The sequence below is a fragment of the Suncus etruscus genome, chromosome 3 (genome assembly GCF_024139225.1).
Source record: "Suncus etruscus isolate mSunEtr1 chromosome 3, mSunEtr1.pri.cur, whole genome shotgun sequence".
Classification (NCBI taxonomy): Eukaryota; Metazoa; Chordata; class Mammalia; order Eulipotyphla; family Soricidae; genus Suncus; species Suncus etruscus.
Window position 1 is genome coordinate 139,095,071 of NC_064850.1, and position 25,646 is coordinate 139,120,716.

General features: G+C 41.3%; 2 protein-coding genes across 2 annotated transcripts in view; both read right to left on the bottom strand.

The window, feature by feature from the left end:
• Positions 1-25,564, bottom strand: part of GNAL (G protein subunit alpha L) — a 169,514-nt gene extending 143,950 nt beyond the window's left edge. The window contains exon 1 of the mRNA XM_049770091.1: positions 24,991-25,564. Coding sequence (XP_049626048.1) covers positions 24,991-25,252 — 262 coding nt within the window. The 5' untranslated portion in view covers positions 25,253-25,564. The remainder of the gene's footprint in view (positions 1-24,990) is intronic.
• The window catches only part of CIDEA (cell death inducing DFFA like effector a), a 449,150-nt gene that overhangs the window by 300,311 nt on the left and 123,193 nt on the right, over positions 1-25,646 (bottom strand). The gene's annotated exons all lie outside the window — the stretch shown is intronic.

A 25,646-nucleotide genomic window follows, 5' to 3' on the forward strand; every position in this document is an offset into this window, starting at 1 on the left:
TTTAAATATATTTTTTTATTTAAGTAACATGATCATATTTGGGTAACAGTCATAACCAGAACACCCCCCTTCACCAGTGCAACAATACCCCCTCTCCCCTTTCCGATCTCCTGCCTGTATTTGAGACAGGCATTCTACTACAGTAATTTGTTTTTAAGCTCAGTAAGTTGTATTTTTTTCCTTAAAGGATAAGAGTAAAAAATATATAGTAAAGGTGTGATAGTGGCAATCGCCAATGTTTGCATTGGTCCAGAAAAATGGAGAAAATGGAAAAAAAAATCCTTGACCTGATTACAAAAAGGCCTCACCCCAGAAGTTTATTGGCATAAGACAGACTCTGGGTTCCAGGCATACCAGTCTATCCAACTCCAGTCATTCTCAAGGTCCCAGTGAAACTTTTTCACACTTTCAAAGCTCCAAATCTTTTTTTTTTTTTTTTTTTTTTTTTGGTTTTTGGGTCACACCTGGCAGTGCTCAGGGGTTATTCCTGGCTCCAGGCTCAGAAATTGCTCCTGGCAGGCACAGGGGACCATATGGGGTGCCGGGATTCGAACCGATGACCTCCTGCATGAAAGGCAAACGCCTTACCTCCATGCTATCTCTCCGGCCCAAATCTTTTTTTTTTTTTTTTTTTTTTTTTGGTTTTTGGGCCACACCCGTTTGATGCTCAGGGGTTACTCCTGGCTATGTGCTCAGAAATCGCCCCTGGCTTGGGGGGGACCATATGGGACGCCGGGGGATCGAACCGCGGTCCTTCCTTGGCTAGCGCTTGCAAGGCAGACACCTTACCTCCAGCGCCACCTACCCGGCCCCTCCGGCCCAAATCTTAACCTCCTTTGGAGATGCAGGATCCAAGGCCTGAGAAACTCTGAATGGTGTCAACACCTGCCCAGAGAAGGCAGGATCCTCTCGGAGATGGGTTGCCAGTTTATATCTTGTTTTATTCAAAACAATGGTCATCCTGGTTTCTTTGTATCTATTTGTTTACAATTTGGTTTCACCCAAAACAAAGATTGTCTTATATGTAAACCTGGGCAGGACAGGCTCAGGATAGCTCTTAATCTGTACTCCCCCACCTGGGGGTGGTCTCTGGTCTCTGTACTCAATAAAAATAGTTCTGGAAGGCAGCTGGCTCTGGATATGAGGTAGAAGATTGTCAGACTACTCATGTTTCATCCTCAATTTGGTCTGGATTATTTCATGTGTGATCCTGCTTTTGTTTATCTGGGGTTGAGATATGGCACGTGGGGTGATTTTACAATGGGCAAGTTAAGCAGCAACAGGAGGTCTGGGAAAATTTTGAGAAGACTCTATTTCACAGTATTTTCCCATGACAAAACCCTAGCAATGGACTCTAGTCTATACAGCAAGCCTCATATCAGGACAGTTTGCAACTCCAAGATCCCCCTTGCAATGTGCATTTCACTGTGCAATCGCCCACACTGAGTTTGGAGTGTGCAATTCCCCCCCCCTCCTTTCTTTATGTTCCTACTTTTCTCTAACAGTTCGGCAATATAAGTACTTTGCTTCATTATTTGTTTTTTCCCCAAAAAATGCCCCATGAGAAAACCTGGACTAAGGTCAGGACTGACTTTTCTCTTCTTGCTAAGAGCAAGTCTAGTTCTTGTTCGTTTTTTTTGTTTTTTGTTTGTTTGTTTTTGTTTTTTTGGGGGGGGCTAGTTTGATGCTCAGGGGTTACTCCTGGCTGTGTGCTCAGACATCACCCCTGGATTGGGGGGACCATATGGGATGCCGGGGGGATTGAACCGCAGTTCGTCCTAGGCTAGTACTTGCAAGGCAGATGCCTTACCTCTAGCACCACCTCTCCCGCCCCTCTTGTTCGTACTGTGGTTCGCTCCCCACAAAAAAATCCTCAAGCGAGTAGGACTGTTTTCTACACTGTGCAGATCAAGTGGGTCTCTGGAGAAGCTATGGGTGCTGCTAAGTGTCCATGCCATGCAGGTGCTGGGGCCAACCTTACAGGTTCAAACCTTCCATCCCAGTCATTTCCCTAGGCAGATCTAGTGGGTAGAGCAGGTGGGCAGTTACACTGTCTCTTTTGTAGCTCCTATTACCTTGATCCTCATGCTTACAAACCCACATTCTCAAGAAGGGAGCTTGGGAATGTAGACAGCACATTCACCTGGTCCTGGCTTGCTTTTTCCTGAAGATAGAAGAGTGAATATAGGCAGAGAGAGGAGGCACCTGTGAAGATCTAGGTCCGAATGCTGCTTTCACACAGCCTGCCTCCTGTGTTCAGGGAAGTTCTGCCAGGCCTCATTAGTGGGCTCCTCCTATGCCCCATGCTCCTCCCATGGCCCAACTTGGCCACCTGGTATTACACACCTACTACTTGAACTTCCCTGAAATCCAAGAGAGCTTGGGCAATATCCAGGACTCACCCAATTTACATCTAGGAGTTTAATAAATGCCAGTTATGCATCTAGGAGCTTAACACATGCTAGATTTTGCTCCATTCAGACATAAACTTTAGTAGCAGCAACCTTTAAGTTGTTCAGGATTGACCTGAGTGTCCCTGATTCACGGTTAGATATTTTTAAATTTGCCTTTGGGGATGGGTGGGGAAAAATTACTTTTGAGCCACACCCCATGCTGCTCAGGGGTTACACCTAGCTCTGAGCTAAGGAATTGATCCTGGCAGTGCTCAGGTACTATATGGTGTACCAGAAATCAAGCCCATGTCAATCACATGCAAGGCAAACACCCTACCCCAAATACAGACAGATTTTAGGAAGACCCTATCTCACCATTTAGGCAGGAGACAGTTCTGGTTTCCTGTGTGGCAGCACCATCTCGTGGTTGGTATGAGAAATAACCTAATGGGAACACATCTTCAGCATCTCTCAGTACATTCCAGAACACACAGACTTGGGATACCACCTTCATTTCCCTCTGCATGAAGGTGTAGAGTTTCGCATCTCTTTTTCTGTTTGCTTTTTCTTTCATGGCAGATTACCAAAGCTCAGAAAATGGCAATTTCAAAAATAGGAGTCTCGGGGCCAGAGCAGTGGCACAAGTGGTAGGGTGTTTGCCTTGCACAGCTAGCCTAGGACAGATTGCTATTCTATCCCCCGGGGTCCCATATGGCCCCCCAAGCCAGGAGCGATTTCTGAGCACATAGCCAGGAGTAACCCCTGAGCATCACTGTGTGGCCCAAAAACCAAAGGGGGGAAAAAAAGGAGTCTCTTTACCTAGTCCTTGCTCCTTCCTAATTTCTGTTTTTCAATCTGCCTATAAATCCTTCTTTATCTGTTTGTGTCATTGTTATAAGCAATTAAAAAAATCACATCTCTGAATTTTGGTGATTTAACATTTTATTACAATGATGAAACAACATTTCAAAGTACTTACTGTCATTTTAATTTGTTCAGTTATCCTCCCCTTCATATGTGAATGTTGGTTAGGCCCATATTTAGAATCTGGGAATTAAAACTTTGTTTTTGAGCCATTCCAGTGGTGTTCAGGACTTACTCCTGGCAGACTCAGGAGGCACATGGGTTGCCAGGCATCAAACCCAGGCCAGTGGTTTGTAAGGCAAATACTTGCTGTATTTCACTCTGGTAGCTGGGGATTATACCTCTTGATGTTACTAATACAGAACACAATTAAGATGATAAAAAGGAAGTCAAAACTCAACTATTCTTTTGAGTTGTTAAAGTCCAGTGTTATGCAAGTTTTAGAACAAAAGGCTCTAGTACTCAGAATACTTAAGGAATCACAACTACCTAATAATACAAGGAGATAGAATCCAATTAAAAAGAAGTAAAGAATTCGAGAAGACATTTTCTTGGGGATAAAAAAAAATACAAAAATAGCCAATGAGCACATGAAACGATGCTCAGCACTATTAGTCAATGATGCAGGTCAGAAACACAGGAGTCCTCTTCACACCTGCTAGGAAGGCTACACCAAAAGAGAGACAATAACAAGTTTTGGTGCAGGTCCAGACAAATGGAAACTTTTACAGATTGGAGGTAGAACTATAAAGTGATAAGTCACTTTGGAGCAATGGTTTACAATTCTTCAAAAATGCTGAGTACAGAATCATCCAGATGTATCTGGGATGTGGAGTTCCAGTTACAGAATCCACACCTCACCTCTCACTTGAACCAGGTTGTATGGAAATTCTGTCCCTTACAATGGAAAGTCTTGATGGAAACAAATGAATACAAATTTTCTAAATAGTTGGCACAATGAATAAATGGGCTATGTTCATTGGATCAACCCTGAAAGTTTCCTACCAGGATTTCTGTTTTAGAATTTGAGGCTATAACTTTATTTTGGACTCCTTGAGGGAGACAGAGAGGAACAGGGCCTTTTCTCTTTCTTGGTTTTTGGAACACACCCAACAATGCTCAGGGATTACTCCTGGCTTTGCACTCAGAAGTTATTCCTGGCAACGCTTGGGGGAACATATGAGATACTAGAGATCAATGAAACCTGGGCCAGCCATGTGCAATGCAAATGACCTACTTGCTGTACTATCACTGCAGCCATGAAGAAAGTGACATTAAAGCACATATATACATACACACAAAAAAATGTAGTGAATCGAGGAACTCAGTAATAAGGCAGTAATTGCAGCTTTATTGCTTCATGATGCCTGAGATTTTCTAGGAATTCAATAAATGTTTTACAAGGCAGTTATTATTAAACTTACTTTGCTTTTGATTTTGGGTCAGACCTGGCTGTACTCAGTGCTTACTCTTGATTCTGTGTTCAGAAATAACTCCTGGTGGGCTTAGAGGACCATATGAGGTATCAGGGGTAGAACATGGATAGGACACATGCAAGGCAAGCATCTTATTCATTGTACTATCTCTTCAGCCAAATATTTTATTTTATTGAAACCATTGTGACTAACAAAGTCCTTCACAGTTGGATTTCAGACAGTCAGAGTCATTCCTACCAGCAGTGTCAACCTTACTCTACCAATGTTCCCAGAGTGCATATTAAACTCCCACACGTAGCCCCCTGGCCTGCCAGTATAACAGGAATACTTTAAGTTTACTTTGTTTTAGTTTGGGTCTCTTGATTCTATTGTTGTTTACTTTAGCTTGGATATTTAGTTCTGCCCTTTTTTAATCTCCATCAATGTACCTGAGACCATTTGGCTCCTGGTCCTCATCTTTTCTCTTTTTTTCTTCTTAATTTTATAGAAAAATAAAGAAATATGAGTTAAAACAAAGTATTTCATGTTCCAAGGTTCTATGAAAAAGGCAGGAGTCCCCATATAAAGAAAGAATTTGAGGGGCTGGAGAGATAGCATGGAAGTAAGGTGTTTGCCTTGCATGCAGAAGGACAGTGGTTCGAAACCCGACATCCCATATGGTCCCCCGAGCCTGCCAGGAGCGATTTCTGAGCATAGCGATTTCTGAGCATAGAGTTAAGAGTAATCTCTGAGCACTGCTGGGTGTGACCCAAAAACCAAAAAAAAAAAAAAAAAAAAAAAAAAACCAAAAAAAAAGAAAGAAAGAAAGAGAGAAAGAAAGAAAGAAAGAAAGAAAGAAAAAAAGAAAAAGAAAGAGAAAGAGAAAGAAAGAAAGAAAGAAGAAAAAAAGAAGAAAGAAGAAAGAAAGAAAGAAAGAAGGAAAGAAAGAAAGAAGGAAAGAAGGAAAGAAAGAAAGAAGGAAAGAAGAAAGACAGACTTTGGGATTAAACAATTTAATACGCCTGGAGCTTGTAGTTGGTCTAAAGCCAGAATACTTCATGGGTAGGGACACTCTGTTTTTAGGGCCAAAGGTTTTTCCTTTTTGTTTTCCCCTACTTTTGTTGTGCTTATGCAAAACAAACAACAACAACAATTAAAAAAAAACACCTCTGCTACCCCCCACTCTTTTTATCTTCATGGTCCCAGAAAAAGTTCTCCTCAATTATGGGTGTTGCGATCAGGCTTCTGAGATTAGAGACCTTGGTTTTTGTTTTCCTATGTCAAAGTCAAGACTTCACGGAGTGTCTTCTGGTTTCATCTCATCATTAGGTGGCGAGACAGGGAAACCAGCCCTGAAAGCAAGTTGTTGCTGTTTCCAAGTCGTCCTAGTTTCATATAAACCCACCCTGGAGCAAGTCAGTACCAGGGCAGCATTAGAACCTTCCCGAAGAAGTTTGATTCCTGGTGCTAGTACAGAAAACCATGCCAGTTCCAAAGATGGGGTCCAAGTTTCATGGGTGAATGGCTTATGTCCAATCAACTGAACCCTAAGTCAAGTCACTATGACTAATGTTCAGGTTGAAAGGCCCCCATGCAATATAAAATTTAGGAGGCCCTATTCCTATTACATAAGAACTTCTCTATACCTAAAATTTTTCCATTTTAATGTGCTTATACAAAAAGAAGCAATGCCACATGTTATAGGGATTGCTGGTGTATATGGAATAAAAATATTAAGCTAAGCAATCCCTATAACATGGTTCTAATATGAACTCAGAACCCAAGAGAAACCTATCTAGTTTAAACTAGATATCTATCTAGTTATAGATATCTATCTATCTAGTTTAAACTATCTAGTTTAGTTTCCTCCTAAACAAATTCAAAAACAGATATGGGAAAAACTACATCTACATAAGGAAATACATAATAAGAATTATACATATTAAGGAAATACAGCTAAAGAAATATACATATCCCCTTTAAATCTTTTGAAATAGTCTGGGGGAGGGGCATAACATTTAGAGCACAGTTTCAGCCTGCAATGTGGTCTTGTGTAGTTTGAAAAATGGCTTGCAGCAGTCACAGATCAGAAAATGTCCTCAAGGGGCCGGGCGGTGGCGCTGGAGGTAAGGTGCCTGCCTTGCCTGCGCTAACCTAGGACGGACCGCGGTTCGATCCCCCGGCGTCCCATATGGTCCCCCAAGAAGCCAGGAGCAACTTCTGAGCGCATAGCCAGGAGTAACCCCTGAGCCTCACAGGGTGTGGCCCAAAAACCAAAAAAAAAAAAAAAAAGAAAATGTCCTCAAGCTGAATGTCTCTCAAAAGCTGAATATGATAACAAGCAACAGTCCATGGTAAAGGGAGATGGAGAAAAAGGGGCTGCCAAGTGCAAATTAGTAGTAAATTAGTAGTGGCAGCAGCTTCTTCCCAGCCTAGGCAAGGTGTGCTGGAAGTCTGTCCTTTCACTTTGGGAGCCAGGGGCAGCCAAATAATAGTTTTTTGTTGTTGTTGTTGTTTTTTTTATAACTGAAACCCAACTACAAACATTTGTATAATAATAGTGCTTAAATAAAGATATTAATTAAAAAATTAAAAGATTCTGGAAGCAAGCATGCTACCATTAAGCTACCTATTCAGTTTGCAATTCTTCCTTCAATGTTCCTCCTTCCCTTCCTTCCTCCCTCCCTCCCTCCCTTTCTTCTCCCTCCCTCCTTCCTTTCTTTGTTCCCCCCTCCCCTCCCCTCTCCTTCCTCCCTCCTTCCCTCCCTCCCTCCTTCCCTCCCTCCCTCCCTTCCTCCCTTCCTCCCTCCCTCCCTCCCTCCCTTCCTCCCTCCCTCCTTCCTTCCTCCTTCCTTCCTTCCTTCCTTCCTTCCTTCCTTCCTTCCTTCCTTCCTTCCTTCCTTCCTTCCTCTCCCTCCCTCCCTCCCTCCTTCCTTTCTCCTTCCTTCCTTCCTTCCTTCCTTCCTTCCTTCCTTCCTTCCTTCCTTCCTTCCTTCCTTCCTTCCTTCCTTCCTTCCTTCCTTCCTTCCCTCCCTCCCTCCCTCCTTCCTTTTCTCCTTCCTTCCTTCCTTCCTTCCTTCCTTCCTTCCTTCCTTCCTTCCTTCCTTCCTTCCTTCCTTCCTTCCTTCCTCCCTCCCTCCCTCCCTCCCTCCCTCCCTTCTTTCCTTCCTTCCTTCCTTCCTTCCTTCCTTCCTTCCTTCCTTCCTTCCTTCCTTCCTTCCTCCCTCCCTCCCTCCCTCCCTCCCTCCCTCCCTCCCTCCCTCCCTCCCTCCCTCCCTCCCTTCCTTCCTTCCTTCCTTCCTTCCTTCCTTCCTTCCTTCCTCCCTCCCTCCCTCCCTCCCTCCCTCCCTCCCTCCCTCCCTCCCTCCCTCCCTCCCTTCCTTCCTTCCTTCCTTCCTTCCTTCCTTCCTTCCTTCCTTCCTTCCTTCCTTCCTTCCTTCCTTCCTTCCTGATAGAGCCTAATATGACAATGGCATGGCAGAGGGAAGTTACACCTTTTTTGCATCCTCCCTTGTACCCAAATCTACTTCAGAGATTGGTACTTAATCTTTAGGATCATCAGAATGCAGATCTATCGAGTGGTATTTCTGTTTCAATATATTAAATTTAAGTACTGCAAAAAATACTTTATTTTTTCATTATATATCTACAGGCTTCATTTTAGAGTTTTCACATTGCTTTCTTAAAAAAAAATCTTTTGAGAAAGTAAAATTTAGGGGCTGGTGATAGTAGAGAGTTTGGAGTACATGTCTAGTGTGCTCCCTGTCTGGGTTCAATTCTTGGAAAAATATGGTGCCCTTCACCCCCAGGTGCAACACTGGAGGCCTCTTGAGCACTACAGAGAATAGATGGGTGTCCCCAGTACTACAGGGCCTGAGAAGCATGCACACCAGGACTCTTGCATTGATTTGCTTGCCTTGTTGCCAAGAATCATCAGTAGGGCTTGGCAGTCACCTGATCACTACATGAGAAACATCCCTCACCAAGCAAACATTTCATTTGCTTTTTGAGTCATACCTGGTGATGCTCAGAAGTTACTCCTAACTCTACATTTAGGAATCACTCCTGGTGGTACTCGGGAGACCATCTGGGTTGGTGGGGGTCAAACAAGGATTATCCTTGTGCAAGGCTATCATCTTACCTGCTGTATTATTGCTCTAGCTGCCTCCTGGCCAAGTAAACATTTATGTAGACTTTACTACATCACACCCTTTTAAGAGACACACTATTTTTTGAATTAAATATTCTTTTTAAGTAGATTTTTTATTTAAAGCATTGTGATTTACAAAAGTATTTAGAGTTAAGTTTCAGACATACATTGTTTCAGCAGTATTATTACCAGTGTCAAACTCTCTCCATCAATGTTCCCAGAATCATCCCATACCTCTCTACTGGTGCTCAAAGTGCCATCATAATAGACACTTAAAAAAATTGAAACCAATGTGAATTACAAGTTTTTCTCAGTTGTATCCCAGGCAAATAGTGACAGTAAATTAGGGCCATTTCCATACCAGTGTTGACCTTCCACCATAGTTTCCAGCATGCATTCCATACCTCTGCCTTAGCCCCCTGGAATGCTAGTGTAACAGGTCAATATTTTGTATAACTTGTTATAGTTTGGGTCTCTTGATTCTATTGTCATTAACTTTGGTTTGGTTATTTAGATCTGACCATATTTTATTCCCACTCAATGCTCCTGAGACCATTTGGCCCCTGGGTCCCATTCAATTTTTTTTTCTTCTCAACTTGTAGGAGGACTAAGACATGTGAAGTAGAATAAAATGATTCATAGTCTATGGTTCTGTAAAAAAAAAAAAAAAGGCAAGAGTCCCTATGTAGAAACTATAAATATAATTAAAAGAAGTGCTGGAGTGATAGACCACAGTGGGAGGGCATTTGCCTTGAAAGCTGCCACTAACACAGCATGGATTCCTGGCGTCCCATAAGATCCCCCAAGCCTGCCAAGAGTGATTTCCAAGTGCAGAGCCAGGAGTAACCACTAAATACCATCTGGTGTGAACCAAAAACAAAAACAAAAACAAAAAGGAAGAAGAGGGGGGATATGTGGCTTTTATTTTATTTATTTTTTGGTTTTTGGGTCACACCCGGCAGTGCTCAGGGGTTACTCCTGGCTGTCTGCTCAGAAATAGCTCCCAGCAGGCACGGGGGACCATATGGGACACCGGGATTCGAACCAACCACCTTAGGCTCTGGATCGGCTGCTTGCAAGGCAAACACCGCTGTGCTATCTCTCCGGGCCCTTATTTTTTTTTTAATAGGTGCAGTAAACATTGGGAAATTAGAAAGAATATTCCCTTGGCCCAAGAGATACAAGATGTCTCTAAAATTGAAACATATTGTCATAAGACCAACTACAGGCTCTGGGCATGTTAGTTGTCAAATCCAAAGATTTTCCTTTAAAGTCCCAGAAAAAGTTCTGCTAGGTTGCGGTTGTCCAGTCAGTCCTCTGTAATTAGGGTTCTTGATTTTTGCACAAATCCTAGGGTGAAGCCTAGGATAAAGTCTTTATTTTCTCAGGAAAAGTTCAGCAGTAGCAGTTGTTGTAGTCAGTCTTCTGTAATAAGAGAGATTGGTTTTTGCACAGACCCTAGTAAATAGTGTCTTCTGCTCTAATCTCACTGTTAGTTGGTGATATAAGGCAACCTGTCCTTAGATCAACTGTTTCCTTGTTGTTAGGGTGTCATATGAACCTATCCTGGAGCATGGTGGTGCCAGAGCAGTATTAGGATCTTCTCCCCCAAGGGGAGTTTGATTCCTGGTGCTGGTATAAGGAACTAAAGGCATAATATTGATTTAAAAGAAAGTTTTATGTGTAGCAAAATGGACTGATTATGATTCTTCTTTGGTTTGTTTGTTTTGTTTTTGGATCACACCTAGAGGCACTCAGGAGTTACTCCTGGCTCTGTGCTCATAAATTGTTCCTGGCAGGCTTGGAGAAACATATAATATGCTGGGGATTGAACCTGGGTCAGTGCCAGGTTGGCTGCATGCAAGGCAAATGCCCTAACACAGTTCTATCACTTTGGCCCATTATTATGATTCTTTTTATTTTTTATTTTAAAGTACATTATTTTCAATTATTTTTCCTTTTTTAACATTATTTTATTTAAACACCTTGATTACAAACATAATTGTAATTGGGTTTCAGTCATAAAAAGAACAATCCCCTTCATCAACAATATCACCAATCTCCCTCTTCTTTCTCCCCTCTCTGTAGTCAAGACAGGCATTCTACCTCTCTCATTCATTAACATTGTCACCATAGTTGTCGGTGTAGTTATTTCTCTAACTGCACTCACCACTCTTTGTGATGAGCTTCATATCATGAGCCAGTCCTTCCAGCCCTCATCTCTATTGTCTCTGGGCATTATTACAATAATGTCTTTTATTTTTCTTAAAACCCATAAAAGAGTGATACTATTCTGTGTCTATCTTTCTCTGAGTTATTTCACTCAGCAAAATAGTTTACATGCCCATCAATCTATAGGAAAAATTTATGACTTCATCTCTCCTGACTGCTGCATAATCTGCCATTGTGTATATAAACCACAGTTTCTTTAGCCATTCATCTGTTGAAGGACAACTTGGTTGTTTCCAGAATCTGTCTCTTATAAATAGTGATGCAATGAATATAGGTGTGAGTAAGGGATCTTTGAATTGTATTTTTGTGTTCCTAGGGTATATCCCTAGGAGTGGTATAGCTGGATCATATGGGAGCTCAATTTCCAGTTTTTAGAGGAGTCCCCATATTTTTTTCCATTAAGACTGAATTAGACATCATTCCCATTAGCAATGAATGAGAGCTCCTTTCTCTCCACAACTAGTGGACTAGTATATATATATATATGTATATGTATATGTATATGTATATATATGTATATGTATGTATATATATATATATATATACTATGAAAGCAAAAGTTAGTTCTTTAAGAAAAGTCAACAAGATTGATAAACCACTAGTAAAACTCACACAAAGAAATGGAGAGAAACTTAATGAACAAAATTAGAATTGTAAAGGGGAGAGGTCACTACAGATACTACAGAGATTCAAAGAGTAATTAGAGACTACTTTGAGAAACTATGCCACGAAACAAGAGAACCTGAAAGAAATGGATAAATTTTTGGACTCTTTTAATCTTTCACGGTTGAATCAGGATGATCTAGTTTATCTAAACAGACCCATCACTATTGAGGAAATTAAAATGGTAATCAAAAATCTTCCCCAAAATACGGGGCCGGTGAGGTGGCGCTAGAGGTAAGGTGCCTTGCAAGAGCTAGCCAAGGAAGGACCGCGGTTCGGTCTCCCGGCGTCCCATATGGTCCTCACAAGCCAGGGGCAATTTCTGAGCGCTTAGCCAGGAGTAACCTCTGAGCATCAAACAGGTGTGGCCCAAACAAACAAACAAACAAAAAATCTTCCCCAAAATAGTAGCCCAGGCCCAGAAAGATTCACTAATGAATTCTTTCACATCTTTCAAGAATCCAAAAGATCAATCAATGCAAGAATTGGTTCTTTGAAAACAAAACAAAACAAAATAAAAAAACAAAAACAAAACACCAAGATTGTTAAACTGTAGTAACAAATAATTAATTATGGGGCTGGATGGCGATGGATGGAGATGGATGCCATCCCAGGCCACGTGGCTCCGCAACCCCCATCCAGCAGCGGGTCCCAGGTTAGGTGAACGGCGGAATCAGACTCATCCAGAGACAGGCATCAGGAAGCATCAACTTTGTTCATGCCCTATCCACCACATGTGTGGTTTCTATCATAACCTTTCAAGCACTCGTTATTCTTGGCCCTGCATCTTAACTCCTTTCAGCCATCTTCCTTTGACCTCCATGCTGGTCTAAGACCAAAAGAGGCCAAGACCCAAAAGGCCAGCAGGGCAGAGAACCTAATCCCTTCGCTCAAAGGCCTATCTACCTATTCCAAGACCCCTCCCAGGAATGGGCGGGGTCTTGCAGGTAAAGTCACACCTAATATTCAGTTCCCAAGACCCCTCCCAGAAATGGGCGGGTCTCAGATAGGTACACCTACAGTTAAACCATTAGCAAGACTCACAAAGTAAAAGAGAAACTTAGTAAATCGAATCAGAAATGAAAGGAGGATGTTAATACAGATACTACAGAAATTCAAAGAGTAATCAGAATATTTTTTTTTTTTTTTGTGGTTTTTGGGTCACACCCGGCAGTGCTCAGGGGTTATTTCTGGCTCCAGGCTCAGAAATTGCTCCTGGCAGGCACAGGGGACCATATGGGGCGCCGGGATTCAAACCGATGACCTCCTGCATGAAAGGCAAACGCCTTACCTCCATGCTATCTCTCCGGCCCCAATCAGAATATTTTTTAAGAATTGTTATGCCAAGAAACAAGAGAACCTGGAAGAAATGGATAAATTCTTGGACACCTTAAGCCTCCAAAGGTTGAACCAAGATGATGTTGAACACCTGGACAGACCTATGACTATGTCTATTCAAGAAATTGAAAAGGTAATAAAAAGGCTTCCCAAGAACAAAGGCCCGGGCTCAGATGGATTTTTAATGAATTCTTTAAAATATTTAAAGAGGACCTACTAATAATCAATTTCAGGTTCTTCCAGGAAATTAAAGAAATTGAAGAAAGAGAAACACTCCCAAATAGTTTCTACAAAACTAACATCACCTGTATAATAAAAGCAGATAGATGCACCACCAAAAATGATCATTTCAAGCCAAAAAAATACGTTTTGGATATTCCTCAAATAGTATCACCATCGATTTTTTGATAGATGGAAAATCCTCAACAAAACACTAATAAACAGAATTCAAGAGCTTATCAAAAAGGTTATACACCATGATCAAGTCAGATTCATTCCAGAGATGCAAGTATGGTTTAACATACACAAGTCAATCAAGTGCAGTAGGTCAGAAGGTCAGAGAATTGTCCAGTATGACAATGATAGCTATGGATTTTTGTGTGTGTGTGTGTGTGTGTGTGTGTTTTTAGTTTTTGGGCCACACCTGCAGGCTCTCAGTGATTACTCCTAGCTCTGTGCACAGAAATTGCTTCTGGCAGGCTTGGGGGACCATATGGGATGACAGGGATCAAACATGGGTCTGTCCTGAGTCAGCCACATGCAAGACAAACATCCTGCCACTGTGTTATCGCTCTGGTACTGTATGGCAATGATAGTTGGAACTGGTCACTTTGGACACAAATTGGGTGCTGAAAGGAGATAAAGTGATATGCATAATACCCCTTCATTAACAATAGTGTATACCACAGTGCCAAAAAGAAAAAAAAAGGGGGGAGGAGTAAAATGCCTGCCTCAGAGGCAGGCAGAAGAGAGTGTGGAAGAGAAACTGAGGACATTGGTGGTGGGAAATATGCACTGGTGAAGGGTGGTGTACATTGTATGACTGAAACTCAATCATGAATAATTTTATAACCATGTAAATTAAAAATAAAGTGATCCATTGTATGCTAAGGATTCAACCAGAGTTAGCAAGTGTTAAGACAAGTGTCTAAACCTCTGTGCTATCTCTCGGGCCCCCAAAGGCTGCTGTTGTATCTGTTTTAAATTTTGGGTCCATGCTCATTGTACTCAGGGCTTACTCTTGGCAGGGCTAGGGTAACCATATGTGGTCCAGGGGATCAAACTTGGGTTGACTGTGTACAAGGCAAGTGCCTTGCCTGCTGTACTATCTTGCCAGCTTTTCGCGATGAGCAGAAATATAGGATTGAGAGATGACTTCAGAAATCTAAGTCAACTTTCTTCCTTCCACCACTGATGAATTCCAGTGACTCTGCAATAGAGTACCCTAAGGGACTTAGAGAGAGGGAAATGCTGATCTGCACACATCTGCTGATGTTCTGAGAGGCATCCTCAGGACTGGAGAGTGTGTGTGTGTGTGGGGGGGGGACCCAGCCCCCACTTCACTCCAGCTTTGGCAAGCAGCATGGCTGACTTGGCACTTGGACAAAATCATCAGTCTTGGCTCTCCCAAAGCTCTTAGAAAATCACGACTGTGCCCAGTCCAAATGAGAAAAGGTTTCTTCTGAGAAAATACAATTAGAATAAAAGATGGAAGTGGATCTGAATATTAAATAAACATTTCCCATTAAGTGTACTAAACCAACAACATCTCTGCATGCTTTTTAGCACTTATCAAATGGTGGATGCTCAGTATACTATTACATTAAAACATAATTCTAAAATAAAAGCATTGGTTTAAATTATTTCAGAGATAAAGAGTTATATAACTGTCCTTTGCTGCTATGGGAAGGAAAGACAGACATTAAATGGCACTCTATACCACAAAAATCTATAAAAATAATAGACACATTATTTGATTCCCAAAAAAAGGTGGCACAAACCTATTAAGGAGGTCTGGGAACAGAATATGCTTGCAGTAATGCAAAAAAATTATTTCATTTTATTTAAAAGTTGACATATTTGACCATAATACATTTGTTTACAATGTAAGTGAGAGCAAAGTTATTAAAAAAGGCAATAGAAAAAATTAAAAGAAAGAAAAATAATGATTTTTAAAAAGAACAAAAACAGTTAAATGGCAAGCCAATTTGTGGTAATTGTATCTCCACTGAAGTCATTAAGACAATAGCTGGTTTAATAAGTTGATGCAAAATTTTGCTTCAGTCATAAACATAGTGCTGACTACTTTGTCTTTTTTTCCCTCTGAGTGGATGCTGTTTTCCAATAAACCTCACATCATGAAAAGCAAGGCCTAATTAAAAAAAGACAAAGAAATGTCTAATCCACAAATGTTCTTTGATGGCTGAGTGAGAAAGTATCTGGCGGATCCCAGCTTCCACTCTGTACTTTTTTCTTGCCTTGTTTCTTTTCTTATTGGGTATTTGCACCTCCCCCACTCCATATTGTGAGTGCTGCTTTTTATGTCCTCGACTCCTGCTCAAGATCATGGCTTCCCAACTGTCCTCCTATTCTCACACAGCTCAGAGTCCAGACCAGAGCAGAGACTGTTAACTGCATGCAAGTGAGTGAACTAATGAATAGTCCACAACACAGGACAAAAGAGGCAAACAACTCTAAAAGAATCAAATTTATATTTGCAGTAGGGTAATATTTGAGGGGTAAGGTTTTGGCACCTTTTGGTGATGGTTTACTCCTGGCTCTGTGCTGAGGAAGCATTCCTATTGATGTTTGGTGAACCATATGTGCACAGTTCGTGGGGATGGGAATGGGGTAGCTGTGTGGAAGCGCAAGCTACTTACTTCTATACAATCTCTTTGGCCCCAGGAAAATAATATTTTATCTGCCCCTCTTCCTTTATTCTCCTTCTCTTTAGGTAACTTTAGTTTATTATGTGTCCACTATGTCTCTTTGTTTTTTCTACTCACCAATTAGATGTGTGGCTTGGGAGGGCTTAAAGATAAGCACCCATGGGCCCGGAGAGATAGCACAGCGGCGTTTGCCCTGGCAAGCAGCCAATCAGGACCAAAGGTGGTTGGTTCGTATCCCGGTGTCCCATATGGTCCCCCGTACTCGCCAGGAGCTATTTCTGAGCAGGACTGCCAGGAGTAACCCTGAGCAATGCCCGGGTGTGGCCCAAAAATCAAAAAAAAAAAAAAAAAAAAGATAAGCACCCATGTTCAGTTGAACTATCCCAGCATATAAATTACATTTTGTTAACTCAAACCATTACTTAAAAATAACCATGTTTGGGGCCAGAAAAATAGTATATCAGGTAGGATGCCTGATGTGCATTTAGTCAACCCCAGGTTTGATCTCCAGAACCCATATAGCTTGCTAAACCCTGCAGTAGTAATCCCTGAAACAAAGAGCAATGAGTAGCCCTTAAAACACTACTGGAAGGTGAGCCTAAAACCAAAGAAACAAACAAAAGATAAGCACACGACCTATCAAAAAGTCATTTCCATCTTTTCCTGGAAAGTCAATGGGATGGAACTGGGAGTGGAGTTGCCTTCTGAGACTGGACATGCTCTCCTGTAAGCCTCCAGGACTGAGTGACCACCTGTTGCCTGAATACCTAGAGCGACTAGGTCTGGAGACAGGGTCTTGAAAAAGGTAGTTAAAGGTAAATGGAACCCTACGTTTTGGACCCTAATCTGACTTTCATTCTCTCTTGCCCACTGTGTAGGCTAGCACAGTGAAGTCTCCCTTAGGTCCTCGTATGAAGGTGGCAGTCTGCAAACCATGCAGAGACCTCTCAGGAAACTATTCTTGCTGGATCTCAATCATAGACTTCCATTACCAGAACAGTGAGAAAATGAATGCCTTTTGGTTAAGCCACTCACTCATCCAAAACATTTTGTTATGGTGATGAAAACTGACTCACATGCAGCATGTACTTTGAATGTGAGAATTCCTTGCCATGGTTCATCTTCCATATCTGTCCATCTCATCACTTCTCCTAACTTCTTCCTTTCCCCAGTTTCCTATACTATCCTATGTCTGACTATAATTTCTCTGGATCTTCTAAGGCCTTCTGACTAGAATGCTCATCTTCTTTTTGCCTCATTCCTCTATCCCAGAAGTCCTCAAACTTTGGTGGCTTATTACCTTTACAGAAAATAATTTCACAACTTTTTTTGAAATTTCACAAATAATTTAAACAAACACCTTCCCAATGAACCCAAGTTAATATGCCCATTCCTGAACTGGACCTGGAAAGTTTTGTCCATTTTGGAATATACTACCCTAGTCTCTTAAAATCCAGTTACCAAATAACAATACTCCACTTAAAAGTTTAAAATGAGCACATTCACTCTTTTTTATTTCCACATCAGGTGGTCTTATGGCTTACTCCTGGCTCTACATTCAGAGATCAATCCTGGCAGTGCTTATAGGACAATAGGGGATACTGAGGATCGAAACCAGGTTGGCCTTGTGCAAGGCAAACTCCCTACTCACTGTACTATTACTTCAGCCCCTCACTCATGCTGTTAAAAACCCATATTATCATGTGGTTATCAGACTTTTGTGCCTTTAGGACAAGGAGGAGCACAAAATTCTTGGCAGGAAATGAAACTCAGGTATTAGGAGGAGAAAGTCAGATCATGTGAGTTCTTCAGGCTACATGAGAGGTGCATACAGAATAAATATAGATACATGGGGGGTAAACATCTAGTCCCACTAGATGAATCCTAGAGGAAACAGCATGCTGGAAGATGAATCAGGTTCGCAGGGATGATGGTAAAATATGAAAATAAATGTGTTTTTCCTAAGCCTTTAGGTTCCTTTGTTCCAATGCCAAACCCCCAGTGCACAATTTCAAGGGACATGTGAATAGAGTCAATGAGCAAAATGACAGCAACATCTTAAGATATGATGGTCAGTAAATCATGCTTCTTGAAAAGTTTCAGAAAAGGGGCCAGAGCGATAGCACAGCAGTAGGGAATTTGCCTTACATGCAGCTGACCCAGGACGGACTTAGGTTTGACCTTTGGCATCCCATTTGGTCCCCCAAGCCAGGAGCGATTTCTGAGTGCATAGCCAGATATGGCCCAAAAATAAAAAAAAAGTTTTCAAAAAATTCTAACAAAATCAAGCCCCTTTCATATTTAATTAGAATCCACACAACATCTGATACACAAATACAAGCTGGTGTGACAGTATGTTGTTTTGTTGCTGATATTATAGGGTGGGTACAAGACAAAATACAGTTTTCCCACAAAGTATCAGTCATCTGATATGATTTTACTTGTGATGCAACTCTATGAGTTACATTAGACTAAGAAAGAATGAATTCCTTTAAAGAGGATATTATTTAACATGCATTACAAGGACTGGCTCTGTAGAGATCAACACTCCCTTCTTTAGACCTCTCTCAGTACCCTTTTACGGAATTAGAAATTTATTAATATATATTATGTCAAGTATCTTCACATAACCTTTCAAAAAGCATCTATGTTCTATTGCACAATCAAATTAAACATTATATTACCTGTATACACAAATGCTGAATCATATGTTGAATACTTGAAACAAAATAAGATATGCTAATCATAGTTTAATTAAAAACACCAAAAAAAATCTATTACATTGACCATTGCATGTCAATCAAAGATGACATACAACTGAATGTATGTACTTCAATAAAAAAAAAAAACTTTTAGGGCTGGAGCAATAACACAACTGGTACAACTTGCACGTGGATGACTCGGGTTCAATTCCTAGCATCCCAATTGGTCAGGAATGATTTTTTTCTCTTTTTTTTTTTTGTCATATCCAGCAGTGCTCAGGGGTTACTCCTGACTCTGTGCTCAGAAATCGCTCCTGGCAGGCTCGGGGGACCATATGGGATGCCAGGGATCAAACCTGGGTCCATGCATGATGGCATGCAAAGTGAACACCCTACTTTTGTGCTATTGCTCCGGCCCCCAGGAGTGATTTCTGAGCATAGAGCCAGCCGTAACCCTGACTACTACCGGGTGTGAACCAAAACCAAACCAAGCAAACAAAAACACATACCAAAAGCCACACAAAATTAATCACTAAATGTAAATGTATTTGTTTTATTCATCTTTTAAAATCTACTTTTAATTTTAACCCAGTTTGCATAAATGTATTGGCTGGAGTACCTTTTAATTAACTCTTTTTAAATAGTTCATTATTGAACAACCAGTCAGTCAGAAATAAAATCAAAGAGAAAATCAAAAGATTCCTGAAAACAAATGAGAATGAAAGCACAAATTATCAGAACTTCTGGGACACAGCAAAAGCAGTATTAAGAAGAGAATTTACAGCATTTCAAGTGTTCAACATGAAGGAAGAAAGGGCCTAAATATATAACTTAATAACACAGCTTAAAATTTGGGAACAAACCAGGGCCAAAGAGATAGCATGGAGGTAAGGCATTTGCCTTGCATGCAGGAGGACAGTGGTTCGAATCCCAGCATCCCATATGATCCTCTGAGCCTGCCAGGAGCGATTTCTGAGCAAAGAGCCAGGAGTAACCCCTGAGCGCTGCTGGGTGTGACCCAAAAAACAAAAACAAAACAAAAAAAAAATTGGGAAAAAACTAACAAAATGAACCAAAAGTAGGTAGGCAGAAGAAAATAATAAAACATAGACTATAAATGAGTGGACTAGAAATCCCCCCAATCCAAAATGTCAATAAAAGCAAGAGTTGATTCTTTTAAAAAATAAACAAGATTGATAAACCATAGCAAAGACTCACAAAGAGAAACTTAATAACCCAAAACAGAAATGAAAAGGGAGGAGTCACTACAGATACTACAGATATTCAAAGGGTAACCAGAAACTACTTTGAGAACTTTTATGTCACAAAAAGAGAGAACCTGGATGAAATAAAATAAAGTCTTGTACTCCTATAACTTCCCAAAGTTGAATCAAGATAATATGGAATATCTGAATTGATTTATCACTATTGAGGAAACTGAAATGGTAATCAAAAGGCTTCCTAAAACAAAGACCTACACTCAGATTAATTCACTAGTGAGTCATTTCAAACCTTTAAATAGAACCTATGAATAATCCTTTTCAAGCTCTTCCAAAGTTAAAGAAATAGAAGAAACAGAAATGCTCCCAAATAGTTTCTATGAAGATAACATACCAAAAGCAGGCAGATATACCACCAAAAAAGAGAATTATAATTTTATATCCTTGATAAAAACAGATGCAAAATCCTTAACAAAATGCTAGAAAATAGAATCAAACAGCTCATCAAGAAGGTTATACACCATGATCAAGTAGGATTCATCCCAAAGATGCAAGTATGGTTTATTATGCACAAGCCAATCAACATAATATCCAATATCAATAAAAGGAAAAATAAAAATTATATGATCATAACATTAGATGCAGAAAAACATTTGTTAAGGTCCAGTACCCATTTATAATAAAAACTCTCAACAAGATGGGAACGGAAGGAACTATTCTCAATATAGTCAAGGCCATTTACCACAAGCCTATCGCAAGCATTATACTCCTGGGGAAAACTAAGAGTCTTTCCTCTAAGATCTGGCATGGAACAGAGTTGCCCCCTCTTATCACTTCTAATCAATATAGTATTGGAAGTACTTGCCATAGCAATCAGGCAAGAAAAAGATATCAAGGATATCTAAATAGGAAAGGAAGAAGTAACTCACTGTTTGCACATGATATGACATGATATACTATACTTAGAAAATCCTAAAGACTCTACCAAAAAGTTTCTAAAAACAATAGGTTTGTATAATAAATTGGCAGGCTACAAAATTAACAGAGGAAAAATCCATGGCTTTTCTTTATACAAATAATAAAAGAGAAGAAAAAGATATTTTAAAAATATCTAAATATCTAAATCTAATCAATATTTAAAATTGTGCTTCAGAATATCAAGTACCTTGAAGTCAACTTAACTAAGAAGATAAAAACCTATATAAAGAAAACTATAAAACAATGCAAAAAATAAAAGACTACACAAGGAAATGGAGACATATGCCCTGCTCATGGATTGGGAAGATTAGCATAATTAAAATGGCAATAATTCCCAAAGCATTGAACAGATTTAATGCAATTCCTATGTGAATACCCATGGCATTTTTCTAAGAAGTTGAACAAATACTCCTGAAATTCATTTGGAACAAACCTCCATGAATAGATAACGCAATCCTTGGGAAAAAGGAGATGGGAGGCATCACTTTCTCCAGCTTCAAATTGTACTATATAGCCATAGTCATTAAAACAGTATAGTATTGGAATAAAGACAGACCCTCAGACAGTGGAATAAACTTGAATATTCTAAGACTGACCCCCAGATCAATTAATCTTTGATAAAGAAGCATAAAATACAAAGAGGAACAAGGAAAACCTTTTCAACAAGTAGAGTTGGGAAAACTGGTCAACTACAAGAAAAAAATGAACTCAGACCCCTCTTTAACACCATGCACGAAGATCAAATCAAAATGTATTAAAGAACTTGTTATTAGGCCTGAAACCAAAAGGTACACAGAGGAAAACTTAGGCAGAATACTCCATGGTATTGAAGATAAAGACATCTTTAAGTAGAAAACACCACTGTCCGAGCAAGTGGAAGCAAAGATAAACAAATGGAATTATATTAAACTGAGAAGCTTTTGCACTTCAGAGGAAACAGTGACTAGGATATAAAGACTACGCACAGAACTGGAGAAAGTATTCACCCAACACCTATCAGATAAGGGGTAATATCCTAGATATACAAAGCACGAATAGAAATTAGCAAGAAAAAAACTAACACCATCCAAAAATAGGGAGAAGAAATGAATAGACATTTCCTTAAAGAAGAAATACAAATAGCCAAAAGGCACATAAAAATGCTCCACATTACTAATCATTAGGGAGATGCAAATCAAAACAGCAATGAGATATCATCTCACACCACAGAGACTGGCACACATCATAAAGGACAAGAACAACCAGTGCTGGTACAGCTGTGGGGAGAAAGGGACTCTCATTCACTGCTGGTGGGAATGTAGACTGGTCCAGCCTTTTGGAAAACAATATGGATATTTCTCAAAAACTAGAAATTGAGCTCTCATATGATTTAGTAATATCACTCCTAGAGATATCTAGCAATAGACTCCTAGAAACACAAAAACACAATACAAAAAAAAATTTCCTCTGTACTCCTATGTTCATAGAGGCACTTTTTACAGTAGCCAAAATCTGGAGATAATCAAGGTGTCTGACAATAAATGAGTGGCTAAAGAACATGTAGTATATCTACACAATTAAATACTATGCAGCTGTTAGAAAAATTAAAATAATAAAATTTGCTTTTAGGTAGATGTATATAGAGATTATTATGCTGAGTCAAATGAGTCAGAGGGAGAGGAATCGACATTGAATAATCTCACTCATTCCAGGGGTATAAGAAAATTAAAAGATAATATGGTAATAATATCCAGAGACAAGATATGCGGGCTCAGAGGACCAGTCCATGATAGGAAGCTTGCCAAAAAGAGTGGTGAATATAGTTAAAATAGTGAACAATTATAGTTGTGACTATGATAGTTGGAAATGATCATTCTGGAGAATAATTGGGTGCTGAAAGGGGCTAAAGTTATATACATGGTAACCTTTCATTAGCAATAGTGAAAACCACAGTGTTAAAATTACGAGACTAAATGAGTGAGTGAACAAGAGAGAGAGAGAGAGAAAGAGAGAGAGAGAGAGAGAGAGAGAGAGAGAGTGAGAGAGAGAGAGAGGAGAGAGGTGAGAGAAGAAGAGAGGAGAGAGAGAGAGAGAGAGAGAGAGAGAGAGAGAGAGAGGAGAGAGAGAGAGGAGAGAGAGAGAGAGAGAGAGAGGTCGTAAAATGCCTACGCCAGAGGCAGAAATGGCACTGGTGAAGGGTGGTGTACATTCTATAACTGAAGCTCAACCATGAACAATTTTGTAACCACAGTGCTTAAATAAAGTACATATTAAAAATTTGTGGGACACACACAGTGGTATTTACTGGGGAACTACTCTGAGCTCTTGTTTGTAGGTTGTTTCCAAAGGTGCTGCATGGCAAGGCCTGGGATCAAACACTTGTCTACTGCATGCAAGGTAAGAACATTAGTAGCAGCTCTATCTCTCTGACCTCTAATTCTTTTATAGAAAAATAGATGGCTGGGAATATATTTGAAACCCTTGCTTATCAGAAAATATACACTATCCCCACAAAATAGTTTAATGTCGAGGATTTTACTTGTATGTTTTCAGACATGAAACAGCAGTTATATTCTAGAAGTTAGCATGGTAGGTGAAAGCCAAGGCCCTTCCCTTTTCAAATACAATATCATTTGTTTATTTCCTGTTCTTTCTTTTAAAGAGGACAGTCATTGTACATGTATTACAAGAACTGGCTCTTCAGATAGTTCTTAAAGTTCTTCTTAGCTTAGGCTTTATGTACATCAGTATACACCACTTAGGTTTGCATTTTCTACTTTTGGTAGGGAGTGGTTGGAGCCATACCCAGATATGCTTAGGGGTTTATTTCTGGCTCTGTCAGTGCTGGAGGTAGTTGGGCGTGTGTATGGGGGGGTGGCAAAGTTACCATAGGGGAAATCCAACTAGGGTGAACAGTTTCAAAATCAGCCTCCTCAGTTCCTGAACTCTCACTCTAATCAGTTTGTGTTGTTTTAATTGTTTGCTTTTGCAGTAGTCAGTGAGCCTTTTTTTAACAGAAGAAGTAAGGTTTCCCTGAGATCTTCAACAAATCACATTCCACTAGAAAGAAGGTATTTTCCTTCAGTTGTGGGACGCGAGTAGAGCATAAAAATGCACAATCACTCTTCCTCGTATCTCACAAAAATTGAGTCAATAGCCTACATTTTAACCATATAAAAATTTTGCCTTATGGGGCCGGAGCAGTGGCGCAACGGTCGGGCGTTTGCTTTGCACGCTCTAACCTAGGACGGATCGATCCCCCAATGTCCCATATGGTCCCCCAAGTCAGGAGTGATTTCTGAGCACAGAGCCAGGAGTAACCCCTGAGCGACACCTGGTGTGGCTCAAAAACCAAAAACAAAAAAAATTTTTTTTGCCTTGTAATTAAGAAAAGAGCAAACCAGCAGCCTAAGAAATTCACACTTTCCCCCTTTTGATGCTACACGAGCGTGCATCAGAAATGTCCCTGTCGCTAACTCATAGACTATTAAACTCGCTCCAAGTTTAATACTAGAAACACACCAAGAAAAATACTGGCAAGCCACGTGGTTAATCAAATGCTACAAAAGCTTGATGAACGTGTGTCGATGATCCCATGTGCAACAAACACCTGGCTCCGCTGTTTTTGGAGGTGGGAGGACAGTGAAGGGTGCGACAGAACCCTTCAAACACAGGATAAGCTCGTTGGCGGCGGTCGAAGTTATTTCTCAAAAGTCAACAAGACACCTCCCGACATTTCTATTATTCAGCCATTGGAATAAAAGCTCTGTGGTTAAGCTAAAAGGCCTTATAAATCTCCTTTCATTTGTGCTCCCGAAGTGCAGCCTCATTTCCTATCCTGTTGCAGGAAACGAGTGACTCTTGTTAGCCACCGCTGGAGTCCCATACTCGAAGAAATCAATGGAGGTGGAAAAAAAATTCCCAGCGCGCCTTATGAATTAGTCATTCAAAGGAGCAGGAACTAGTCACTACTCACCGCTGGCAATTAGTGATGCAAAAAGGCCACCTCTCAAAAATGCGCAAAAGAGCCCAATAACCGGGGTCTTGTGTTCGAATCGGAGCCAAGCCGGGTGGGAAGCGAACACTGTCTTAGCCGGGTTTCGAGGGGGGCAGATCGCGGCCCCAGATCCCGGGATCCGGGATGCCCTCCCGCTCCTCCCTCACCTACCGAGCAGCAGGAGCCGATGCGTCTGCTGCAGGTCGCGCTTTTGCTCGCGGAGCAGGCGGTCGATGCCCCGGCTCACTTTCCTCGCCTCGCGCTCCTCGGCTCTCCGCCTTTCCTTTGCGTCCGTGTCGGTGCGCGCCGGGACTGGGGTCCGAGCTTCTTGCAGCCCATGCTGCGCGCCCTCCGCGGGAGACTCCGAGTCCTCGGGGCGGCGGTCTTCCGAGACCCCGAAGAGCAGCGGCCGCAGGCTGTAGCACAGACCCATGTGGTCGGGGGACGCGGGACCAGCCCCCTTGTCTGTCTCCGAGTCGGATCAGACTCCCGACCCCGACTAAGGGCGGGAACGGGCCGGGCCGAGACCCGCGGGACGCTGCCTCCTCTCGCAGGCTGCTGGGCTTGGGGTGCGGTGAGCTCGGGCCCAGGGCCACGACCACTCACGGCCCCGAAGGGCCATTGTCTATCTCTGCAGGTGGGAGGGACGGAGGGGCGGACGGAGGGAGGAGGCCACCCTGGCTGCTGTCACCTGACAGCCCCGGAGCTTGCCGCCCTTACCGTAAACACTGCTGGCCACTTCTCATTACTGTCCGTCCAAGCGCCTGCGGGTCTTCTATGCCGTAAATACACTTCCCAAGTGCCACCGGCAGGTGCAGACAGTTGCC